The sequence below is a fragment of the Salmo salar genome, chromosome ssa16 (genome assembly GCF_905237065.1).
Source record: "Salmo salar chromosome ssa16, Ssal_v3.1, whole genome shotgun sequence".
Taxonomy (NCBI): domain Eukaryota; kingdom Metazoa; phylum Chordata; class Actinopteri; order Salmoniformes; family Salmonidae; genus Salmo; species Salmo salar.
Window position 1 is genome coordinate 3,162,064 of NC_059457.1, and position 26,912 is coordinate 3,188,975.

Here is a 26,912-nt window from a genome sequence, read left to right on the forward strand (position 1 = left end):
TAGAAATGTATGAGATATCTGTCTCCAACACCGAGCTGCCACAGGCAAGGCAGCAACCGCCCAAGCAAGGCACTCTTTCTTGGCCCTCAGAGGGCATGGCATTGCATTAGGAAGCATACAGGGCATCGGGAAAATGGCATATGGCACAGGACATAGGTGTGGTGGGGCCCGGCTAGCATACCAACGGGCGCAGGCCTCCACCTAGACAACCCATACTAACTTGGTCTGCACTTTTTGCCTCTGAGGGTAGGGACACCACCCTTCTTGCCCTCTGGGCCCTTCTCTCCACTGGGAGAGGTGAATGCAGACTCGGGATTTATTTGAACTGGAAGAGGACCCAAGATAGAGGGAGGAGCGAAAAATCACAGACAGGAAGTTGGTTTAACTTCAACATAACACTGACTGGTCATCGTGGCGACATGTTGGCAGCGGCGAGTGATTGAAATAACTGTGGAACTAGAGAGTGATATATCAACAACGGAATGACACAATGCAACAGTAGTGCCAACAACGGTGATTTGTGTAGTGACAGTTGGTGACTGTTAGTGACAGTTGGCTCAGTGCTAACTTACCCTCTGCGATTTGAACCTTGAAGGGGCTCTTAAGAATCTCCTGACCGGCAAACAGGATATGGATGGTGTGGGGGCCTTCCAACATGGGCCAGTAGGTGCAACGGAAAACACTGTCCCCCTTGTTGTCCAAGATCAGTTTCACTGTGTCTTTCTTCCCCTCAGGGTCCACGATGACAACGCTCACATCACCGTTACCGCCACCTAGACAGGATAACAGGAAGAGACCAATCAAAACACTGTTAACCAACCATGTGATCAAAACAAGGAAACGTGGGACATTATTTTGGGCCCTCACAGTAAATTCCTTCTCTAGTTTTAGCAGTTTTGCAAGGAACTCATCTGATCACTGCTACTAATGTGTTCCTTGTCTGGTGTGTCCCCACTCCTTACCTGCAGTGTAGATGTCAAAGTAGATGGGTTTGTTGGCCATGTTGCCAGTAGCTTCCAGCCCTGGTCCTCTGGCCTGGACCTTGTTGGGATCACCTATGGCCTTGGCCACATTCACTGTGTAGGGGCTCTTATCAATATCCTGCCCAGCAAACAGCACTTTCACCTGAGGAAAGAACCAGTAAAATGTTCCTTTATTAAAGGCCCAATGCAGACTTTAAAAAATATATATATTTCAAATAATTTCTGGATAACAGTTAATTAGCTTACTGTAATAGATTTACATTGGCACATTTGGGAGTGGTGTGAAAATTAGCTGTTATTGGCAGAGGTTTGGAACTTTGTTATTGGTTTATTAACCAATTTACTGCATGGTGATGTCACCATGGAAAGCTGAAACTCCCGCCCATGCGAAGGTCCTGTGTAGATTGTATTTTCAACCAGCAGCTATCAGGAAATAACACTGATCAAATCTTTTCACACTTTTACAGTGTTAGTTTCATCAGCTGTTGTACAATATGATACAAAACAGGGGGAAAATGAATTTTGACTGCATTGGGCCTTTACGTTTTGCTTTAAAGAGTTTCAGTGGGCTAGTAGTACATTGTGATGATGAGATGTGTGTATAGTAAAGTCAAATCAAGTAAGAATGTAAAGTTAAGTAAAATAAATCTATATGGGATATTGATGGTAGTGATCAGTTACTTTGTGGGCGCCCTGAAACTTGGGGATGTAAATTACGGTGTGGGTCCTGTTCTTGTCGTTGTTGAAGACCACCTTAGCCTCCTCAGTGTGTCCCTCAGGATCAATGACATACACCAGCACCTCAGCCTGACCCGCCTGCAGAGTTTCCACTGTGAACACTGCTGGCTTCAGAACCATGTTACCATTTGCCTCAATACCTATGGGAGAGAGAGGAAGATTACTTCATTGTACAATGTCCATGAATTTCCAGCAGAATTTATAATTAGAAAAATATGTATAAAATAGCGAGTTGGATGTGTTTGAGTCTATGGGTAGTATATGAAACAATACATTATGCTTATCAGAGATCCTGATTCACTTACATTACTTTAGTCATCGGGCAGATGCTTTATCCCCAAGTGCATTCAACTACAGTAGGTAAAACAACCTCACAACTATCGCAAGTAAAAATGTCTTTATCTACTAAATCAGTGCTAGATTCAACTCACCACTGTGGTAAAGTATGGTCCCTATCCCAGTGGTACCCACCTGGTCCGTAAGACTTGGCTTTTTTGGGGTACAGCTGAACCCCTTTAGGTTTGAGGGGAGCGCCAGGCCTCAGTTTAGACTTAGGGAACTGGGACAGGTAAGTCATCACAGACTGTTCATCCACTTCCGGATCTACAATCTCCTCAGGGTTGATCACCTAGGCCACAAGGAGAGTGAAAAGTTAGTTACCTAGTCAACAAGCAGAAAGTCATGGGTTAGGGAAGTGATTTTTAACTGGTGCCTTGAGGAACTCAGGTGTGTCGCAAAAGTTTTCCTGATCTTGTTAATTTTTTGGAACATTCACTTATAAACGTGACCTGTGGAATGCATATGGAATTTTGACTTGGGAGCAACAGTGCCACTCAGATAATACATTGAATGGTACATGGTTACATCTGTATCACTGTTTCAAGTCTGGTGCGCTCAGACTGTTGTTACATTATCATTTGAGGGGAGCGTATCATGAGCAAAGTGATTTGTAGGCTATCATTTTACTTAGCCTGTGAGAACCATTAGCACACACAAATGCATCTTCATGAGTAAAGAACTATGACAATACTTCAAATAAATCCTATTTAATCTGTAAAAAAATATTTGTCACTGAAAATAGAGGATTTGCAGTATGGATCTGCCAAGAAGGAGGTCATTACCACTACATTCATTTATAGGAACATTTTAGGTGTGCCACATAAAAATAAAAAAAAATGGTTGGGAAACATTGGGTTAGGGGTCAATATAGCCACAATTGTCTTACTTGACTTAAACCCTTTTGCCCCATGGGGAGCATATGTCAAAGCACATCTGTATTTACCCTTTTTATTTATTTTATTTCACCTTTATTTAACCAGGTAGGCAAGTTGAGAACAAGTTCTCATTTACAATTGCGACCTGGCCAAGATAAAGCAAAGCAGTTCGACAACATACAAAAACACAGAGTTACACATGGAGTAAAACAACATACAATCAATGATACAGTAGAAAAAAATAAGACTATATACAATGTGAGCAAATGATGTGAGATAAGGGAGGTAAAGGCAAAAAAGGCCATGGTGGCAAAGTAAATAAAGTATAGCAAGTAAAACACTGGAATGGTAGATTTGTTATTTGAAGAAAGTTCAAAGTTAAAATATAAATGATATGGTGCAAAGGAGCAAAATAAATAAAATAAATAAATACAGTAGGGGAAGAGGTAGTAGTTTGGGCTAAATTATAGATGGGCTATGTACAGGTGCAGTGATCTGGGAGCTGCTCTGATAGCTGGTGCTTAAAGCTAGTGAGGGAGATACGTGTTTCCAGCTTCAGAGATTTTTGTAGTTCGTTCCAGTCATTGGCAGCAGAGAACTGGAAGGAGAGACGACCAAAGGAGGAGTTGGCTTTAGGGGTGACCAGAGAGATATACCTGCTGGAGCGCGTGCTACGGGTGGGTGCTGCTATGGTGACCAGTGAGCGGAGATAAGGGGGGACTTTACCTAGCAGGGTCTTGTAGATGACCTGGAGCCAATGTGTTTGGCGACGATTATGAAGCGAAGGCCAGCCAACGAGAGCGTACAGGTCGCAGTGGTGGGTAGTATATGGGGCTTTGGTGACAAAACGGATGGCACTGTGATAGACTGCATCCAGCTTGTTGAGTAGGGTATTGGAGGCTATTTTGTAAATGACATCGCCGAAGTCGAGGATTGGTAGGATGGTCAGTTTTACGAGGGTATGTTTGGCAGCATGAGTGAAGGATGCTTTGTTGCGAAATAGGAAGCCAATTCTAGATTTAACTTTGGATTGGAGATGATTGATGTGAGTCTGGAAGGAGAGTTTACAGTCTAACCAGACACCTAGGTATTTGTAGTTGTCCACAAATTCTAAGTCAGAACCGTCCAGAGAAGTGATGCTGGACAGGCGGGCAGGTGCAGGAAGCGATCGGTTGAAGAGCATGCATTTAGTTTTACTTGTATTTAGGAGCAGTTGGAGACCACGGAAGGAGAGTTGTATGGCATTGAAGCTCGTCTGGAGGGTTGTTAACACAGTGTCCAAAGAAGGGCCAGAAGTATACCGAATGAAAAAAGAGGACTGTTTTCTGGTCTTTACTGTAAATAGTTTTTAAGAAATCAATACAGGACTAAATTACTTACTAGGCCTAGTAGATAGTCTGTGTACTTAGCAAAAGGTAGAAGTTTGTATAACAGACAGGCATAAAATACATTTGATGTCTCTATTGTTTATGTGTTCTGTAAACCAATGTAAAGGCACATTTCCACATTGCATAGATTCTATTTCATTGACTCCCTCCTCCTCCACTCCCTCCCTCCCTCCCTGTTTTTTTGGCTGTATCACAGTGTGGTGTACATTTCTTGACCCCAGCACAGCAGGGTTAAGCACTGTGGCCTCAGTAAACCATGATTTAGCCCAGAGCCAAGCCCTCTCCCACACCTCATCGACAGCTCACAAGACAGCCCTCAGCCCGGGGAGAATTCAGCCCCCTAGGCCTGGGACCTGGGAATCCAAGACACATAACTTTGGCCTTATCTCTCACTACGATACACACCCTAGGCCAGCTCAATATACAGTATAACCTAGGCCAGCTCAATATACAGTATAACCTAGGCCAGCTCAATATACACCCTAGGCCATCTCAGCATGAATCACACCCTAGGGTGATGCCATGTCACGAATGGCCCTGCTTCACTGAGACTATGCACGTGTTGTATCAGATAAACAAGTGAACAAGTAGATAAACAAGCACTCAAATAGTACATCTGACAGTGTCAGTCTTGGAATTGAATTTGGCAAATCTACATCTCAGCATATAAATCTATACTATGCTATAATCACGCACCTACTCATGCACCTACTCAACACTCAAACAAAATAAACTACAGTAAAAGTGAAACATAGTAGACAATATGAAACCTTGCCATGTATCGTCCCTCTGTTAACTAAAACATTCATAGCATTACACTCACTAGCTCCACATCGTGCCGCAACAAAAAAAACCTAATAAATCACGTGAAAAAACACGTGGTTTTCGGACACGTGCGAATACATGTGAACAAATCCTATGACCATTTTTACATAATTTCAAAAAAAATCTACCACAAAACAAAATCACGTGACATTGCCACTAGTAGAGAGAATAAATTATTTCAGCTTTTATTTCTTTCATCACATTCCCAGTGGGTCAGAAGTTTACATACACTCAATTAATATTTGGTAGCATTGCCATTAAATTGTTTAACTTGGGTCAAACGTTTCGGGTAGCCTTCCACAAGCTCCCCACAATAAGTTGGGTGAATTTTGGCCAATTCCTCCTGACACAGCTGCTGTAACTGAGTCAGGTTTTGTAGGCCTCCTTGCTTGCACACGCTTTTTCAGTTCTGCCAACAAATGTTCTATAGGTGTGAGGTCAGGGCTTTGTGATGGCCACTCCAATACCTTGACTTTGTTATCCTTAAGCCATTTTGCCACAACTTTGGAAGTATGCTTGTGGTCATTGTCCATTTGGAAGTCCCATTTGCGACCAAGCTTTAACTTCCTGACTGATGTCTTGAGATGTTGCTTCAATATATCCACATAATTTTCCTGCCTCATGATGCCATCAATTTTGTGAAGTGCACCAGTCCCGCCTGCAGCAAAGCACCCCCACAACATGATGCTGCCACCCCCGTACTTCATGGTTGGGATGGTGTTCTTCGGCTTGCAAGCATCCCCCTTTTTCCTTCAAACAAAACCATGGTCATTATGGCCAAACAGTTCTATTTTGTTTCATCAGACCAGAGGACATTTCTCCAAAAAGTATGATCTTTGTCCCTGTGTGCAGTTGCAAATCGTAGTCTGGCTTTTTTATGGCTGTTTTTGAGCAATGGCTTCTTCCTTGCTGAGCAGCCTTTCAGGTTATGTCGATGTTGGACTCGTTTTACTGTGGATACAGATACTTTTGTACCTGTTCCTCCAGAATCTTCACAAGGTCCTTTGCTGTTGTTCTGGGATTGATTTGAACTTTTCGCACCAAAGTACGTTCATCTCTAGGGGACAGAACGCGTCTCCTTCCTGAGCGGTATGATGGCTGCGTGGTCCCATGGTGTTTATACTTGCGTACTGTTGTTTGTACAGATGAATAAGGTACCTTCAGGCGTTTGGAAATTGCTCCCAAGGATAGACAAGACTTGTGGAGGTCTACAATTTTTTTTCTGAGGAAATTGAGAAAAATAACCCTAGCCTGACTCCAACCTAAGTGTATGTAAACTTCCGACTTCAACTGTATGTGGTTTCACATTTCATGTGTGATATTTTACATTTCTCATGTGTGCTTCTGTAACTGCCGGGATTAGAACCCGGGTCTCCCACAGGAAAAGCCAATGTCTTGACCGTACAAACAAAAGGAACAACACAAATTCTGAAGTTGAAGGCGGGCCTACTTCTTCACGTGACCATGAAGAACCATGATCGACTCATGTCTACTACACTTTCACATGTGCATTTTTATATTTTTATGTCAACGAGGGCTGTCAAACGATAAAATTTTTTAATTGACTTTATCGCAGGATCTGCGATTAATCACAATTAATCGCAAATTCAGAATTTGGTCAAATTGAGCTTTAATTTAAGATTTCTTATACAAAAAGCATTACAAGAATATTGAGTAACACTACGAATGGATGGCTCAGAAATAAGAAATTATTATTTTTAAAGTACCTTAATTACTATACTCGGGGAGGCTAAGTTACCTTCTTCCAGAATGGCATTACATACTGTAACATTGCTACTGCAACATGTTAATACCACCTTTTCACATGTGAGGAGAATAACGCTATTTCATCACTACATTTGAACTTGCAATTCCACATGTGAAAGTGAGATTTTCACGTGGAGTTTTCTTACATGTGAAACTGCAAATTAGATTTTCACATGTGATTTACTTTCACATGTGAACTTGCATTTGAACATGTGATTTGAACATTTTAAACTGCAAATTTGACAAGCCTCAAGGGGCTTTCTGTGGACAGTAGTCCCCAGAGTAGTGTGTCTTACCTGGGGCACACCCAGCCAGTCATCAGCCTGCTGCATGGCCTCTCTGGCGTTCTCCACAGGCTGGTTAGGGTCCCAGGCCTGCCAGTCAGAGCACAGACCTACAGGGAAAGAGAGAGGGAAACGACGGGAGAGAAGTAGAGAGGGAGGAAGGAGGGAGTGACAGGGGTTTTAGAGTGGATTAAGATGGCATCCTCTCAGGGTTAAGATGGCATCCTCTAACAATTACATAAGTGTCTTATCTGGTAAGAGAAAGAACTAAGATTATCATCATTACTACACTTCTACTAATTACCACTAACACCCTACCACCCTGTGAGACCATGCTGCTCTCCTCCAGTTTGTATAGATAGATGTTTAACTAGCCCTTGATTGAAGGGCTTCAATATCAAAACAACGAAAGCAACAGACGTCCTTTCAGTTTCCCTGTCGGACACTGAGGGCTAAAGCAAACAGGCTAAACACTAGAAATAGACTTACTAGAATTAGCATTCCCATTCAAGTCAATGGGTCTATGATGTGTGGACCGCAATGTAATTCTATTTCTATGTGCTTATTTTTATTTTTTTTAAGTACCTTTATTTAACTAGGCAAGTCAGTTAAGAACAAATTCTTATGTACAATGACGGCCTACACCGGCCAAACCCTCCCCTAACAGGGACGACGCTGGGCCCTATGGGACTCCCGATCACGGCCGGTCGTGATACAACCCGGGATCAAACCCGGGTCTGTAGTGACGCCTCTAGCACTGAGATGCAGTACCGTAAACCGCTGCACCACTCAGGAGGCCATAAATGATGTGCCTTGTGCTGCTAATGCTTAATTATCTGTTAGCAATACAGTGAGTTCACTGACTCAAAGAACCCAGAGCTCAACAAGAGTCTATTATGTCGTTATTACTGACACCGCGGAGCTGCTGGGTTACTGTAACATTATCGTGACATTTAAACATTTACTTTACATTAATCTGGCGCTGGAATATTGTCAGGGATACACGAGAAATACTTTCTCAAACAAAAGAGGGAACGACTCTTGTTCTACCTGATTTCTCTAGCTGTACCAAAACTATAAATCTGTTAAGTATAAATACACTACCGTTCAAAAGTTTGGGGTCACTTAGAAATGTCCTTGTTTTTTCAAGAAAAGCACATTTTTTTCCCATTAAAATAACATAAAATTGATCAGAAATACAGTGTAGACATTGTTAATGTTGCAAATGACTATTGTAGCTGGAAACGGCAGATTCTTTATGGAATACATAGGCGTACAGAGGCCCATTATCAGCAACCATCACTCCTGTGTTCCATTGGTACATTGTGTTAGCTAATCCAAGTTTATAATTTAAAAGAATAACTGATCATTAGAAAATCATTTTGCAATGATGTTAGCACAGCTGAAAACTGTTGTTCTGATTAAAGAAGCAATAAAACTGGCCTTCTTTAGACTAGTTGAGTATCTGGAGCGTCAGCATTTGTGGGTTTGATTACAGGCTCATAATGGCCAGAAACAAAGAACTTTCTTCTGAAACTTGCCAGTCTATTCTTGTTCTGAGACATGAAGGCTATTCCATGCGAGAAATTGCCAAGAAACTGAAGATCTGGTACAACACTGTGTACTACTCCCTTCACAGAACAGCGCAAACTGGCTCTAACCAGAATAGAAAGAGGACTGGGAGGCCCTGGTGCACAACTGAGCAAGAGGACAGTACATTAGAGTGTCTAGTTTGTGAAACAGACATTTTTACATTTACATTTTAGTCATTTAAAAGATGCTCTTATCCAGAGCGACTTACAGTAGTGAATGCATACATTTCAATTAATTTCATACATTTAAAAAAAATATATATATACTGGCCCCCCGTGGGAATCGAACCCACAACCCTGGCGTTGCAAACACCATTGCAAACACCATGCTCTACCAACTGAGCCACAGGGAGCCCAGACGCCTCACATGTCCTCAACTGGCAGCTTCATTAAATAGTACCCGCAAAACACCAGTCTCAACATCCAAATTGAAGAGGCGACTCCGGGATTTTGGCCTTCTAGGCAGAGTTGCAAAGAAAAAGCCATATCTCAGACTGGTCAATAGAAATAAAAGATTAAGATGGGTAAAATAACACAGACACCGGACAGAGGAAGATGGGAAAAAAAGTGTTATGGACAGACAAATCTACATTTGAGGTGTTCGGATCACAAAGAAGAACATTCGTGAGACGCAGAACATTTTTTAAGATGCTAGAGGCAATGTGATGGTCTGGGAAGTGGGAGATTTGTACAGGGTAAAAGGGATCTTGAAGAAGGAAGGCTATCACTCCATTTTGCAATGCCATGCTATACCCTGTGGACAGTGCTTAATTGGAGCCAATTTCCTCCTACAACAGGACAATGACCCAAAGCACAGCTCCAAACTATGCAATAACTACTTAGGGAAGAAGCAGTCAGCTGGTGTTCTGTCTATAATGGAGTGGCCAGCACAGTCACCGGATCTCAACCCTAATGAGCTTTTTGTGGGAACAGCTTGACCGTATGGTACGTAAGAAGTGCCCATCAAGCCAATCCAACTTGTGGGAGTTGCTTCAGGAAGCATGGGGTGAAATCTCTTCAGATTACCTCAACAAATTGACAACTAGAATGCCAAAGGTCTCTGCAAGGCTGCAATTGCTGCAAATGGAGGATTCTTTGACAAAAGCAAAGTTTGAAGGACAATTATTATTTCAATTAAAAATCATTATTTTTAACCTTGTCAATGTCTTGACTATATTTCCTATTCATTTTGCAACTCATTTCATGTATGTTTTCATCGAAAACAAGGACATTTCTAAGTGACCCCAAACTTTTGAACGGTAGTGTACATTACAAACTAACTCTAAGGATTTGAGCAGGGCAGGATTTGTCAACTTCCTAAATGATATTACGTGTTCAGTAAGGAACCTGGGCCTTGTATGGTCTCAGCTGTAGCTTGTTAGGTGTTTGAAAGTCGCTGTATCACGTCAGGCATTCTGAGTCATGTAAACATTCAACCACAGTGTTCTAGACTCCTCTCTCTGTTCTATAACTCCAAAATTAGACTTTTTAAAGTTTCATGTCAGAGGGTCAGAGTGTGCAGTAACTTCTGGTCAAATTGGAGGCGTTTCAAGTTAACGAGTCATCTCTGTGAATCTCCACTCCTGCTCCAATGCTTATCCTCGTGCCATCAATCTCTAGCACAGAACGGCCTGCTTTTTAAAGCCATGTCAAGCATATAAGCACATCTTCCTTGACAGATGAAGAGGAATCGTGCCCAAATTTGGGGGTGTTGTGTGGGGAGGCTGAAGAGAGCTACTTCACTTAGTCTGGGACAGCTGGCAGGGACGTACTAGAGCTCTTTCTCTCTTTCTCTCCTCTTCTCTCCGAGATGTTACATAGAATGTCTGTCTCTCGGGCCTCCCTAGTGGCGCAGTGGTCTAAGGGACTGCATCGCAGTTGCTAGCTGTGACACTAGAGATCCTGGTTCGAGTTCAGGGTCTGTCGCAGCTGGCTGTGACCGGGAGACCCATGGGGTGGTGCACAATTGGCCCAGCGATGTGAGGGTTTGGCCGGCAGGGATGTCCTTGTCACATCGCAACTCCTGTGTCGGGCCGGGCGCATGCACGCTGACACGGTCGCCAGGTGTACGGTGTTTCCTCCGACACATTGATGTGGCTGGCTTCCAGGTTAAGCGGGCATTGTGTCAAGAAGCAGTGCGGCTTGGTTGGGTTGTGTCCCGGAGGATGCATGGCTCTCGACCTTTGCCTCTCCGAGTCCATATGGGAGTTGCAGCGATGAGACAAGACTATGACTACCAATTGGATACCATGAAATTGGGGAGAAAAAGGTGTAAAAATGAATACAAAAAATGTAAGATTTTCTGTCTACCAAAAATGTGTATATTGACCATACCAAGATGTTATATACATTTCTGCCTCAAATTGAAATTGGTATCTTCAACACTGCGAGATGTTGGGATTTCTCCCTCGACCAGAAATTGATATCTTGAGCATTTGTGATGTTTTGTATGTAATTGTGTTCTGATGAAGAGATGTTATCCTACCAGAAACTAAAGTTCCCATGGGACAGTGCTGTGTCTGTCAGGGAGGTGTGTCCTAAGGACATATACGAGCAACACGAAATCCACATGTACTAACCAGGGGCACATTTGTCTACCAGGGCTCCTAGGGCCTTGCCGTCCCTCCAGTCGCGGTGGAAGTTGTTGATGGGCAGCTCAGGCACCTTGTTCTGGATCCAGCCCAGCAGCCTCTGCTTGGGGGTCAGTTCCTTGGCCTCCTCATAATCCTCGTCCTCCCACATGGGCATGGAGATGGAGTAGTGCAAGATCAGAGTCCAGATCAGACCCAGGATCAACTTCAGGTTCCCGTCCACGATGGCCTTGGAGTCTGGAGGGGAGAGAAACACAGATCTAGTATCAGATTTTAGTTCCCATTTATCATGGCAAGAAGCAATGTTATGTGTATAGCTTTTCAGGCCTAATTGATTGTTTGGTATCTGATTCTATCTGAGTCTTTAGATAAACAAAATGGCCTTGTGATTACATCTACATTTTAGTCATTTAGCAGACGCTCTTATCCAGAGCGACTTACTATCACATCTATCAAGTCTGACCTGACTTCCACTCTCTCACCCCACCCCACCCCAGACACTCCTCTCCAACACAAGAGTGACTGAGTATCCCTGGTATTCCACATACAGACAATGAGGCATGGTTGGGCTCAACTGCTGAGGACATAGAGTATGTTGATATGGAATCCTTCCCTAAGTTAACAGCACTTGCATTTCATTTGCTTTGAAAGTACTTTGGAAAATAAGTTATATTAGTGTGAGATAAATCTAGGAAGATGCACTAAGTAGTAGGACAATAAAGATAATGCTGGTAATCATGCCAACAAACTTAACCAGTGAATTCTTAGATCAGTCATCTCTCTTCGTACCTCTTCAAAACTAACCAAACTCAGAGACTATACATAAACCAAACAATTGCATCATACTTTGATTAAGAGTAGACAAACTGGAGGGTAAAGTGTACCCAAAACCATTGTGCAATAGGCTAATACATTCCATATAGAGTTGAAGTCGGACGTTTACATACACCTTAGCCAAATACATTTAAACTCCGTTTTTCACAATTCCTGACATTTAATCCTAGTAAACATTCACTGTCTTAGGTCAGTTAGGATCACCAATTTATTTTAAGAATGTGAAATATCTGAATAATAGTAGAGAGATGTAACGGCTGTCGTCATGTAGAGAAGACCAAGGTGCAGCAGAGTTAGTGTCCATCATTTAATATTTAAGTAAGAAAGACGTGAACACTATACAAAACAAGAAAAGAGCAAACCGACAGCCAACAGTCCTGTCAGGTGCAAACACTAACAGAAACAATTACCCACAAAACCCCAACGGAAAAACATGCACTTATGTGTGACTCCCAATCAACAGCAACGAACCTCAGCTGTGCCTGATTTGGGAGCCACACACACGGCCCAAAACAAAGAAATACAAACACATAGAAACAGAACATAGAACGCCCACCCAATGTAACACCCTGGCCTAACCAAAATAAAGAACAAAAAAAACCTCTCTATGGCCAGGGTGTTACAAGAGAATGATTTATTTCAGCTTTTATTTATTTCATCACATTCCCAGTGGGTCAGAAGTTTACATACACTCAATTAGTATTTGGTAGCATTGCCTTTAAATTGTTTATCTTGGGTCAAACGCTTCGGGTAGCCTTCCACAAGCTTCCCAAAAAAAGATGGGTGAATTTTGGCCCATTCCTCCTGACAGAGCTGCTGTAACTGAGTCAGGTTTGTAGGCCTCCTTACTCGCACACACATTTTCAGTTCTGCCCACACATTTTCTACAGGATTGAGGTCAGGGCTTTGTGATGGCCACTCCAATACCTTGACGTCCTTAAGCCATTTTGCCACAACTTTGGAAGTATGCTTGGGGTCATTGTCCATTTGGAAGACCCATTTGCGACCAAGCTATAACTTCCTGACTAATGTCTTGAGATGTTGCTTCAATATATCCACATAATTTTCCTGCCTCATGATGCCATCAATTTTGTGAAGTGCACCAGTCCCTCCTGCAGCAAAGCACCCCCACAACATGATGCTGCCACCCCCGTGCTTCATGGTTGGGATGATGTTCTTTGGCTTGCAAGCCTCCCCCTTTTTCCTCCAAACATAACGATGGTCATAATGGCCAAACAGTTTTTGTTTCATCAGACCAGAGGACATTTCTCCAAAAAGTACAATCTTTGTCCCCATGTGCATTTGCGATTTTGGAGCAGTGGCTTCTTCCTTGCTGAGCAGCCTTTCAGGTTATGTCGATATTGGACTCGTTTTACTGTGGATTTAGATACTTTTGTACCTGTTTCCTCCAGCATCTTCACAAGGTCCTTTGCTGTTGTTCTGAGATTCATTTGCACTTTTCAAACCAAAGTACGTTCATCTCTAGGAGACAGAATGCGTCTCCTTCCTGAGCGGTATGACGGCTGCGTGGTCCCATGGTGTTTATACTTGCGTGCAATTGTTTGTACAGATGAATATGGTACCTTCAGGTGTTTGGAAATTGCTCCCAAGGATGAACAAGACTTGTGGAGGTCTACAATTTTTTTTCTGAGGTCTTGACTGATTTCTTTAGATTGTCCCGTGATGTCAAGCAAAGAGGCACTGAGTTTGAAGGTAGGCCTTGAAATACATCCACAGATACACCTCCAATTTACCCAAATTATGTCAATTAGCCCATCAGAAGCTTCTAAGGCCATGACATAATTTTCTTCAATTTTACAAGCTGTTTAATGACACAGTCAACTTAGTGTATGTAAACTCCTGACCCACTGGAATTGTGATACAGTGAATTATAAGTGAAATAATCTGTCTGTAAACCATTGTTGGAAAAATTACTTGTGTCATGCACAAAGTAGATGTCCTAACCGACTTGCCAGAACTATAGATTGTTAACCTGTTATGGCTAGGGGGCAGTATTTTCACAGCCGGATACATTTTTTTACCCGATTTAATCTGATTATTACTCCTGCCCAGAAACTAGAATATGCATATAATTATTAGCTTTGGATAGAAAACACTCCAAAGTTTCTAAAACTGTTTGAATGGTGTCTGTGAGTATAACAGAACTCATTTGGCAGGCCAAAACCTGAGAAGATTCCATGCAGGAAGTGCCCTGTCTGACAATTTCTTGCCCTTCTTGATTATCTCTATCCATTACAGAGGATCTCTGCTGTTACGTGACACTTCCTACGGCTCCCATGGGCTCTGAGAAGGAGGCAAAAAGCTGAATCGTGGCTTTGCAGGCTCTGGCTGAAAAAAAGTAGCGCGTTTGGATAGTGGCTGGTTACAGTACTGTGAGACTCAGGCGCGTGCCCGCGTCGACCCCATGCTTTGTTTTCTTTCGTCTGTTTACCTAAACGCAGATTCCCGGTCGGAATATTATCGCTTTTTTATGAGAAAAATGGCATAAAAATTGATTTTAAACAGCGGTTGACATGCTATTTTAAAATCGGACACCTCAATTGCACAAAGGAGTTCTGTATCTATAATTCTTAAAATAATTGTTATGTTTTTTGTGAACGTTTATCGTGAGTAATTTAGTAAATTCACCGGAGGTTTGCGGGGGGTATGCTAGTTCTGAACGTCACATGCTAATGTTAAAAGCTGGTTTTTGATATAAATATGAACTTGATTGAACAAAACATGCATGTATTGTATAACATAATGTCCTAGGTGTGTCATCTGATGAAGATCATCAAAGGTTAGTGCTGCATTTAGCTGTGGTTTTGTTTTTTGTGACATTATATGCTAGCTTGAAAAATAGGTGTCTGATTATTTCTGGCTGGGTACTCTGCTGACATAATCTAATGTTTTGCTTTCGCTGTAAAGCCTTTTTGAAATCGGACAGTGTGGTTAGATAAAGGAGAGTCTTGTCTTTAAAATGCTGTGAAATAGTCATATGTTTGAAAAATTGAAGTTTTTGTATTTTAGAGGAATTTGTAATTCGCACCACGCCTATCATTGGAAATTGGAGCAGGTGTTCCGCTAGCGGAACGTCTTAACAAGAAATTTGTGGAGTGGTTGAAAAACGAGTTTTAATGACTCCAACCTAAGTGTATGTAAACTTCCGACTTCAACTGTATATGTAAGGACCATTTTTTAACTTCATATTCATCATCTCTAGCACCAGCCCAACATCAACATATGTGAACATGTCAGGTTTCTATGTTTTGTAGTAAAAAATATAGAGGAAGATACATTTAGTATACAATACATGAATGACTGTGTATGTTTGCAATTCAGGGAGGGAATGGGCAAGACAAAAGATTGAAGTGCCTTTGAACGGGGTATGGTAGTAGGTGCCAGGCGCATCGGTTTGTGTCAAGAACTGCACCGCTGCCTGGATTTTCAAGCTCAATAGTTTCCAATGTGTATCAAGAATGGTCCACCACCCAAAGGACATCCAGCCAACTTGACACTGAGGGAAGCATTGGAGTCAACATGGGCCAGCTGTAACGGCCGTCGTAGGAAGTGGACCAAAATGCAGCGGACACGTGAATGCTCATATTTATTTTATGACGAACATTACACAAAAACAACAAAACGAAAAACGACCGACAGCTAGACAGTCATGCAGGCTAAACATAACAATGCAAAAACAACCTCCCACAATACCCAAAACAAATACACCCCTATATATAGGACCTTCAATCAGAGGCAACAAGAAACAGCTGCCTCCAATTGAAGGCCCAATCCCAATTAACTAAACATAGAACTAAACACCCTAGATCAGACATAGAAATACACAACATAGAACCTAACCAAAAACCCCGGACTAATCTAAACAAACACCCCTCAACAAAACACATATAACAACAAACCCCGAACCACATAAAACAAACACCCCCTGCCACGTCCTGACCAAACAATAATAACAAATAACCCCTTTACTGGTCAGGACGTGACACCAGCATCCCTGCGGAATGCTTTCGACACCTTGTGGTGTCACCCCCCGATGAATTGAGGCTGTTCTGAGTGCAACTGAATATTAGGAAGGTGTTCCTAATGTTTGGTATACTCAGTATAAATGTTTCCAATTACATAATCAACCAATTAGTATACAATTAGTAGGCAATAGCAAGTGAAGAGGCTGGTCATGTGAGTTGTTTATTTCTGAGTCTAATTATTGTTTATTCTTCTCTGCTTAATGGCTGTTTGATAAGGCCCATTAGACTGACTGGCATAAGCAGGTGGTGTGGTGTGGAAGGAGGGTTGTATGGCTTGATGTAATTTTAATACTGCCATCTCAGGTTTTTTGGACATCTGTGTGCCATGTGGTCAAACAGCCACCTATCAAAAAGTGTGTGCCAGTGACACGTACTCAGTATCACATACTCAGTTGCTGTGACAACACAGAAAAGTTATTTCATGGTTTGTTTTCACTGTTCACTTGGTGTTGCTGCATCAGGTCTCAAGAGGCAGGCGTCAGGAGAGGAATGACAGCGCTGCCGTTATCGTGTCCCGTTTCTGTCAGACTGACAAGGTCGCAAGTATAAACACCTTCTCCGCCTGCCACTCCCCAACACACACACTTTGAGGTGGGCATTGTGTGAATGACCCCTAACTTCTTTGCTGACACTATATTGCAGGACGTTGGGACATTCCAGAGGCATGAGGTCCATCGCTCTCCATAGAGAGTACCCCCGGGCATCACGACACACACGCCGTGCCCTTCACAACCACCCGCTCAAAGCAGCGGTCACACTAGGAATTTCATCGCGCCGTGTGGGAAGAGAAATCAATCACCAGTGTCATGGGTTTAATATCCCATCTACTTAGTGAAATGTGAGTCTGGAAAACGCTAGCTAGACTTCTCACAGTCCTAACCCTTATCATATCTTAAGATGGTTATGTAAACATAGTGTACAGTAGACAAAATTAAAGAAATAACTAGCCAAGGTGCTTAAAGAGCACTTTTCATGTCTCATTTGTTGGGTGTCTCTTCAGCAGTCAACTACATTTAAGGGCATATTTCCTTCTAAACAAAAACCCTCTGTCTGTGTCTTTGTGACACATCAATATTGAAATGACTCAATATGTCAATATGAAGAGTTTCTTTCTGAAACGCTATATCCACCAATTTTTTTCACATTTGTTTTCATCAGAAATGATTACTTATGGGTACATTTATGTGTGTGTAAAATATTGCTGTTCTCAGATATTTAATTCATAGATTCTTGATGTGTATGAATATTCCTTTTTTTTTTTGGCTAAATGCTATAAAGTGCATTCGGAAAGTTTTCAGAACCCTTCCCTTTTTCCACATTTTGTTACGTTACAGCCTAATTCTAAAATGGAAATATAGAAAAAAATCCTCATCAATTTACACACAATACCCCCATTCTGACAAATACCCCATTCTGACAAAGCGAGAACAGGTTTTTGGAAATTGTTGTAAATGTTTATATATATATATATATATATATATATATATATATATATATATACTAGAGTTACACATACTAGAGTTACACTTGCCTACCTGGTTAAATAAAGGTGAAATAAATAAATAAATAAAAAAAATATATATAAAAACAGAAATACCTTATTTACATAAGTATTTAGACCCTTTGCTATTAGACTCGAAATTGATCTCAGGTGCATCCTGTTCCCATTGACCATCCTTGAGATGTTTCTACAACTTGATTGGAGTGCCATGGAGTGCCATGGACAACCACATGATTTTTAGCAACATTGATTGGACTAAATTGTTTTTGGTATCTTTAAGTTTGTTTTCAGTGTATTAAACTAAGCATTTATAGTCTTGTTGATTTGATGATGTTTAAGTTGAAATGGTGCAGGAATAGCAGAGGCAATGCTCCTGTTGTCTTTGTGCTGACTTGTGGGTAACTCTGTGGTTCTAAATCTTGCTTGACCATACTTCAGGTGATATAACTGTTTGTTATGTGCAATATTTGTTTCATGGACTTTGCTCTCCAGTTTTGTGATGAAACAAACGTATGTGTTGTTGAATTTATTCTGCCAATGTGTGACTTGTCTTTTTGTTGTCTACGCCTTATTGTATATCACGTTGGCGTATGAACGAATGGGTTATAGAGCAAACAACACAATTATCACAACCTAATATGGCTTTTTTACTGGCTTAGGTTGGCTTCATCAGTGATTTTACCCACGCACCTCTACTGCAAACTGGATTTACAGAGGTGCCATAATACTGCAGTGTGGATGGATGTTTAGTCACTCAGCTGAATGATTCAAATTGGTCTCTCAATAATATGTGGTCGACAATCTAAGATCCACTAATGTGTAAAGACATATTATTACTCTACTGTGTATTATGTAAAGTACAAATATTTTGTGAAATGACACTGACAGTCTATAATGAATGTATTATCCATTGATTAATTAATAATTGATGAATTCATTTCTGTATAGTCTATATTGTAACCTAAAGAAAATAGATTTATGAATCAGTAAAAAAGCTATTATTTTGATATATTTTGTTAAAATAAAGAGGCACATGTATTGTTCTGTTCTGTTATTCCCTCTGTCCTGATTATACACTGGAGTTTGATTGAACTCCCTCTCCTTCTCTCTCTCTCTCCCCCTCTCTCTCAAAGATGAATAACAATAAATAAAGAATTGCCCCAAAAGCTTAATTATCACTTACCAATAGACACCAACTTGATGTGTTCCCTGTCCAAGAATTCAAGAGCCACAGACACATTTTCCAGTTTCATCTGTCTGAAGTTGGGTCTATTGTGGTGCTTTCTGTACATCTTCTTCTGACTCAGAACTTCCAGGAGCCCGATCAGCTTTAAACCGTCGCCAAAATCCTTCTGCAAGTCAGTGATGCTCCTGTTGATGCACTTGAGGTGCTCATTGCACCACCTGGTAAAAGTGTTCTGTTGTATTTTCTTCCATGGCGCATCCTCAGCAAGGTCCTTCTCTGTAGCCGGCATCTCGTCTTCCTCGTCCCCTTCAGAGTTGTCAGTGCCCTGGTAGTACTGTGGTGGATGGCTGTTGTCGTAGTAATGTGCATTATTGCTTGACATGCTGGCGGTTTCCATGTGTGGCTTTTTATACCGAAAGATAGACCGATGTGTGAAATTATCTGCAAAAGAGTTTAACGTGTCGATGCCAAGCGTGCGCACTATTCGCTGTGGTAAAAGTTCAAAACTTGGAGAGATGAGTTTTAAAAAATGTTCCCCGAAGACTTTTCGGATGTGAAGAAGCCACTTCTTGTTAGGTAGGACAACGATGAATTAAATGGTCAGATTTACAGTCCGATTTACAGCCGGTCACTGGTTGTTAATTGGCAGTGGCTTGACAAATGTAGTCTCTGCTTCTTAATAGATAGGCTTAGAGAATAATGTCACTTTTTGAGAAATGATGCTTCAGTTCAGTTCGTTCTATAGCTGGTGAGTAGTAAAGCAACAGTTTCACGCACAGTAGTTCATTGAGTTCTGTATGAAAGTCAGTTAAACTTGATTGGTGTGAGGTGTGCAAGAGTGGAGTATATAAAGGGACCATCGGACTACGACACACCAGTCGTAGACCACTATGTCATAACTACAGTCATAGACTATTTTCTATATGTGGATAACGGGAGGAGTCAGGATTTGCCGTAAGATATGATATGGCAATGAGTCATTCACTGTGGGTCAGATCCTGTGCATGCAGCACAACAGTTGTGACAGTGCGCTCTATTTTTAGACACTCCGATTTGGGTTGTGGTGCCTTGGACTTCTCGAGAGTGGTTAAACAATTGATCCAAGAGAAGAAAATGATGTATCCTAAAATCAAGTGGGCCTCATTATGTGGCTTAGTTGCGGCTTATATTTGGTATTTTATGGTTATTTTGTACTTTTGCCCCTTTTTGCCCCTTTGCTAAATCCTTGTAATAGCCTAATCTTTCAATTGATAGGCTATATTCTTTTCTCAAAGAGAGAGATTTAGGAAGGCCTCATAAAACATGAGGTCCCATAGCCTATTGCTAGTGGTTCATTGAGCTACAAATCCAATGCATTATGTACAGTTGAAGTCGGAAGTTTACATACATTTAGGTTGGAGTCATTAAAACTCGTTTTTCAACCACTCCACAAATTTCTTGTTAACAAACTATAGGTTTGGCAAGTTGGTTAGGACATCTACTTTGTGCATGACACAAGTACTTTTTACAACAATTGTTTACAGACAGATTATTTCACTTATAAATCACTGTATCACAATTCCAGTGGGTCAGAAGTTTACATGAACTAAGTTGACTGTGCCTTCAAACAGCTTGGAAAATTCCAGAAAATGATGTCATGGCTATAGAAGCTTCTGATAGGCTAATTGACATAATTTGAGTCAATTGGAGGTGTACCTGTGGATGTATTTCAGGCCGACCTTCAAACTCAGTGCCTCTTTGCTTGAAATCATAGGAAAATCAAAAGAAATCAGCCAAGACCTCAGAAAAAAATTGTAGACCTCCACAAGTCTGGTTCATCCTTGGGAGCAATTTCCAAATGCCTGAAGGTACCACGTTCATCTGTACAAACAACAGTACGCAAGTACTTTTGCTGCGAAAAGTGCAAATCAATCCCAGAACAAAAGCAAAGGACCTTGTAAAGATACTGGAGGAACAGGTACAAAAGTATCTATATCCACAGTAGAACGAGTCCTATAATCAACATAACCTGAAAGGCCGCTCAGCAAGAAGAAGCCACTGCTCCAAAACCGACATAAAAAAGCCAGACTACGGTTTGCAACTGCACATGGGGACAAAGATTGTACTTTTTGGAGAAATGTCCTCTGGTCTGATGAAACAAAGATAGGACTGTTTGGCCATAATGACCATCGTTATGTTTGGAGGAAAAAAGGGGGAGGCTTGCAAGCCGAAGAACACCATCCCAACCGTGAAGCACGGGCTGGCAGCATCATGTTGTGGGGGTGCTTTGCTGCAGGAGGGATCGGTGCACTTCACAATATAGGTGGCATCATGAGGCAGGAAAATTATGTGGATATATTGAAGCAACATCTCAAGACATTAGTCAGGAAGTTAAAGCTTGGTCGCAAATGGGTCTACCAAATGGGCAATGACCCCAAGCATACTTCCAAAGTTGTGGCAAAATGGCTTAAGGATAACAAAGTCAAGGTATTGGAGTGGCCATCACAAAGCCCTGACCTCAATCCCATAGAGGAACAGCAGAACTGAAAAAGCTTGTGTGAGCAAGGAGGCCTACAAACCTGACTCAGTTACACCAGCTCTGTCAGGATGAATGGGCCAAAATTCACCCAACTTATTGTGGGAAGCTTGTGGAAGGCTACCCGAAACGTTTGACCCAAGTTAAACAATTTAAAGGCAATGCTACCAAATACTAATTGAGTGTATGTGAACGTCTGACCCACTGTGAATGTGTTGAAAGAAATACAAGCTGAAATAAATTTCACATTCTTAAAATAAAGCGGTGATCCTAACTGACCTAAAACAGGGAATTTGTACTCGGATTAAATGTCAGGAATTGTGAAAAAATGAGTTTAAATGTATTTGGCTAAGGTGTATGTAAACTTCCGACTTCAACTATATGATTCACAATTGTGTCACCTCTGGATGAAATATGTATGTTCAATAAACAAAATTAACTGTTCATGGAGGAACACATATTAACAATGTGTTCCTCCATGAACAGTGTAGTGTCCCTACACTACACTGTCATCCCAGTGAAATACCATAAACACTGGCATAAACCAATGGTATTTAGACCAGACATTAGTCTGGAAAGTTGGCCATTGTCTAAGTTTCCTACAGTTCTGAGAATGTTCATAGGAGTGATTGATTAACAGAGTGATTGATTAACAGCGTTTATGTGACTCGTTTCAGGAAACTAGGCATCACTACTTCACAGGAGAGGCAGTTGAACGTACATTTTTTTTAAATTAAATTGCGTTTTTGGGCAGAAATGCCTTCTGGAACATTGTATGCCATCTGTACAAACTTGTATGCCATCTGTAAATATGAATACAATTGTTAAATTACGAGCCTAGTTGGTTTAGCCACTAAAAAAGACAGGAACCATCCCGCTAGCCATCATTGGCTGAGATAATGGATGGACTGGACATGCCGAGATATGAGTTCAGATTGTTCTGTGGAACACTTCTGTCTATAACATGAGCTGCTGTGTAGGTAATCCTTTCTAATGCAACTTTCTGGAGGACTGACTTTTGAAATCAGTTGAATTGTCACGCTTGTCGTCGGTTAAAGAGGACCAAAACGCAGCAGGTATGTGAATGCTCATCTCGACGTTTTAATGAATACAAAATTAACACCAAAATAACAAACAGAAATAACGATCGACTGACAGTCTACAAGTCTAACACAGAACAATCACCCACAAATAACAAACACAAACACACCCTAATATATGGGACTCTCAATCAAAGGCAGACAGACAACACCTGCCTTCAACTGAGAGTCCCAACCCCAATTAACCAAACATAGAAACAGACATACTAGACTAAACATAGAATACCTGAAAACCAAACAGTGCCCAAAAACCCCGGAATACTTAAACCAAATGCCCCTTCAACAAAACACACCACCCCGAACCACATAAAAACGAATACCCTCTGCCACGTCCTGACCAAACTACAATACCAATTAACCTTATACTGGCCAGGACGTGACATGAATGCCCGGTGGAAGCAGAGTATGATAGCTAAGGAGATGGAGAATATTCAGGCATCTGATTGCAAATATGCAGAGGGAGATGAAAAGAGAACACACAAAAGGCTGTTGTATAAAACACCTGTCTCCAGATTACATCTTGAAACTAAAGGCAACCATGGCACCCATGACAGAGAGGGAGAAGCGTTCATCTATATATACGGGTAAGAGAGATGGGTGGTTAATTTCTGTATTATCAAATGAGGAGAGACAAACTTATCACACAAGTCAGAGTCATACTTAAACTGAATCTTTTTTAGCGAGAACTCTGCAATAGCGATGGCTGGTCGACGAACCACCCTCAGATGATTCATTGAGAGCCATGAAACAAAGGCTACTAAAATATTTTATAGCAAAGATCCACCCCCTAGTCTACATAACAAACCACATATGTTTGGAATGGGTCACAAGGTGAGAATTGTTAAATGAGAAAGGAGTATCCCGCAGCCAGATAGCATTTGCTATAAATTCTGTTGTTATCGTTCAGTTTGGACCCTAAGACAAGGCTCTGATCTCATTCCTGGTGCTTCATAGCACAAAAACACCAACTCATTCTATGGCATAAATCAATTGTCAACTCCAGATTCTCCCATCTCAAGTAAAACCCCTTCTTGACCACATGCCTGGACAAGCTCACTGAGGGAAGTGAGCCTCTAGGTCATACACTATTCTAGGATAAGTACAACATCAGAGATGACATACAATGGTTCCAGGTACTACCCCACCCATATGATGTCTCAAACCTTATCTCCCCCAAGGGCAAAGGAGGGAGTGACTGGCGCACAGACATTGTGGAGACAGGTAATTGGTTCCCCATGAATCCTTCACATCCAACCATTCCTTCACATGGTTTAAGAATAGGTAAAGACACATTCACATATGAAGACAATGTTCCCTCCTGTCCTCTTCTCTTTCTAATATTCTGCATAGCACCAGGGACATGTAAAATACAAGCCTGACTTCTCTCCTCTCTGGGCCCCAGGTGACTGAGCCCCAGCTGAGGGAAGAAGTGCAACTGCCAACACCAGATTCCGAAGGGATACATTCTAATAACAAGCATATCATATAAGCATATTATGCAGATAAGACATCTTAATTATCTATGTTACCTAACTAATTCTGATTCTTCCGCCACAAGAGTCTAGCTAGCTACATTTTCAGATATTATACATTTCTAATTTTGTCTGAAAAACGTTAGCTGGCTGGCTCGCTAGCTAATGTTACGTGTATGATCTGTGTAGTAATATTATTCGTATCCCAGAGCGATTTTAATTGCTAGTTATAGCCTAATGTTAGCTAGCTAGCTAACATTGAACCTAGTTGGCTAACTTTAGCTACCTGTAGATTCATGAAGGATAGTAACGGTATGAGTTGGGATTATGGTTCATTGTTTAGCTAGCTAGCTACATGTGTAAACAAATGACTTCACTATGCAAGTTACCATTTCACTGTACCTTTTATTTTTTTTAATGTTTTAATTTAACCTTTATTTAACTAGGCAAATAAGTTAAGAACAAATTATTATTTACAATGACGGCCTACAACAAACCCGGACGATTCTAGGCCAATTGTGCGCTGCCCTATGGGACTCCCAATCACGGCCAGTTGTGATACAGCCTGGATTCGAACATGGGTGTCTGTAGGGATGCCTCAAGCACTAAGATGCAGTGCCTTAGACCGCTGCCCCACTCGGGAGCCAACTTCTGTATCCTGTGGATGTGATAAATAAATGTGAGACGGTAATGTGAAAAACAGCATGACCTGCACCAAATTACGATATAACGTTAGGCCAAGTTATGTCCAAGTTATAAAATTCTCAGGTAGAATGCCCTGCTTTTATTTAGTCACACTCACAACCGTAAGCTATTTTCTGTAATTAGCTTGCCATTAACTTGTAAATAACTATCTTGTTGTGAGTTTTTTTCCTGTAATAATGAATACAAATTAGCTAAAGTTAAGACGTTGTCAGTGATATGATATGTTCATTATTTGAACTGGCTAGCCAGCTACCTTAATGTTAGCTAGCTAGCTAACAAGCTAGAAACTTACCAAAACATTGTTTAGAAAGTTGCTTTTAGTTAAATTAGTGTATTCGGCTATTTCAGCCACACCCGTTGCTGAAAGGTGTATAAAATCGAGCAACCAGCCATGCAATCTCCATAGACAAACATTGGCAGTAGAATGGCCTTTCTGAAGAGCTCAGTGACTTTCAACGTGGCACCATCATAGGATGCCACCTATCCAAGAAGTTAGTTCGTCAAATATCTGCCCTGCTAGAGATGCCCCGGTCAATTTTAAGTGCTGTTATTGTGAAGTGGAAACGTCTAGGAGCAAAAATGAGACTGACAAGTGCTGAAGTGCGTAGTGTGTAACAATCTTCTGTCCTCGGTTGCAACACTCACTACCGAGTTCCAAACTGCCTCTGGAAGCAACATCAGCACAATAACTATGCAGTCAAACTCATCCCACTCTGAAGCAGTGGAAACGTGTTCTTGGGAGTGATGAATCACACTTCACATCTGGGTTTGGCGGATGCCAGGAGAATGCTACCTGCCCCAATGCACAGTGCCAACTGTAAAGTTTGGTGGATCAGGAATAATGGTCCTGGGCTGTTTTTCATAGTTTGGGCTAGTTCCAGTAAAGGGAAATCAACGCAATAGCATACAATGACATTCAAGACGATTTTGTGCTTCAAACTTTGTGGTAACATTTTGGGGAAGGCCCTTTCCTGTTTCAGCATGACAATGCCCCTGTGCACAAAGCGAGGTCTAAACAGAAATGGTTTGTTGAGATCGGTGTAGAAGAACTTGACTGGCCTGCACAGAGCCCTGACCCATCGAACACCTTTGGGATGAATTAGAATGCCGACTGCGAGCCAGGCCCAATTACTTTATTTCCCTAGCATTTAGTTTGGTACAGCGGGGGTTAATATATGCCTCGCAGTCTGCCTGTCCAACCTTGGAAACAATGTTTCACTTTTGAATTTCGATCTCTTTACAATAGGGAGTGAAAAGGCCCCAGACGAGACGAGACAACTTTTCTGATCCAGGCGAAATCACACATCGACGTCATTATCATGGACATATCCAATTAAATTCCAATAGAAAGAAAGTTGAAGCAAACAAAAATGCAGCTAGGGCAGTACCATCATTCCAGGTTCAATGTTTGACATGACTGTTAGCTGAAGTTGGCTAGCAAGCTAGTAAGTGACAAGAACGTTATTCAGCCTGCCCTGCATAGCGACCAATTTGTTTAGAACGGATCACCAGTCTTTTTGCAAAGCAACTTTGCAAAAATAATAAAAAATACGGTCGCTTCTGTAGCAACATGACCAAAAGAACTAAGAACTAGATTTTTTATCCAGACTATATCGTCTGGTGGAAGAATTAAATTGCATGAATTAACTTATCAACATAGAGTTTTTAATTCAAATATGTAATACATTGTTATTTTAATATGTGGGAAAAAGTTTTATAAAAGCTATAAGGCACGTGAGGCAGTGCTGTATCATGAATACAGTCACAGGTAAATGGGTTGACTAATCCTCCGCTATCGCATCAGGACGAACAACGCCATTTACCTGTGACTGTATTCAGGATACAGCACTGCCTCACGTGCCTTATTGCTTAAATAATGCACACTCTAGAAGGCCCTTCAAGCCAACCAGAAACGAGTATTCAACAATGCCATGGTATAATAAGGCCAGAGGAGGTGTGGTATATGGCCAATATATAACGGCTAATGGCTGTTCTTACGTACGATGCAATGCAGAGTGCCTGGATACAGCCCTTATATATTGGCTATGTACAACAAACCTCTTAGGTGCCTTATTGCTATTATAAACTGGTTACCAATGTAATAAGACTAGTAAATAGTATTTTTTCTCATACCCATGGTATATGGTATGATATACCTTGGCTTTCAGTCA

At 41.4% G+C, this 26,912-nt stretch overlaps 1 protein-coding gene across 3 annotated transcripts in view; it reads right to left on the minus strand.

Annotated features, from left to right (window-relative positions):
- Window positions 1-19,921, minus strand: part of LOC106573040 (filamin-C) — a 65,744-nt gene extending 45,823 nt beyond the window's left edge. The window contains exons 1-7 of one of the 3 annotated variants that reach the window (XM_014147663.2): window positions 18,947-19,921; window positions 11,371-11,619; window positions 7,212-7,309; window positions 2,193-2,349; window positions 1,665-1,861; window positions 963-1,125; window positions 573-773 (exon numbers count right to left, since the gene is read on the minus strand). In XM_014147663.2, coding sequence (XP_014003138.2) covers window positions 573-773; window positions 963-1,125; window positions 1,665-1,861; window positions 2,193-2,349; window positions 7,212-7,309; window positions 11,371-11,619; window positions 18,947-19,346 — 1,465 coding nt within the window. In that variant the 5' untranslated portion in view covers window positions 19,347-19,921. The remainder of the gene's footprint in view (window positions 1-572; window positions 774-962; window positions 1,126-1,664; window positions 1,862-2,192; window positions 2,350-7,211; window positions 7,310-11,370; window positions 11,620-18,946) is intronic. The other 2 variants (XM_014147664.2, XM_014147665.2) reach the window with 2 other exon arrangements.
- Window positions 19,922-26,912: the final 6,991 nt, after the last annotated feature.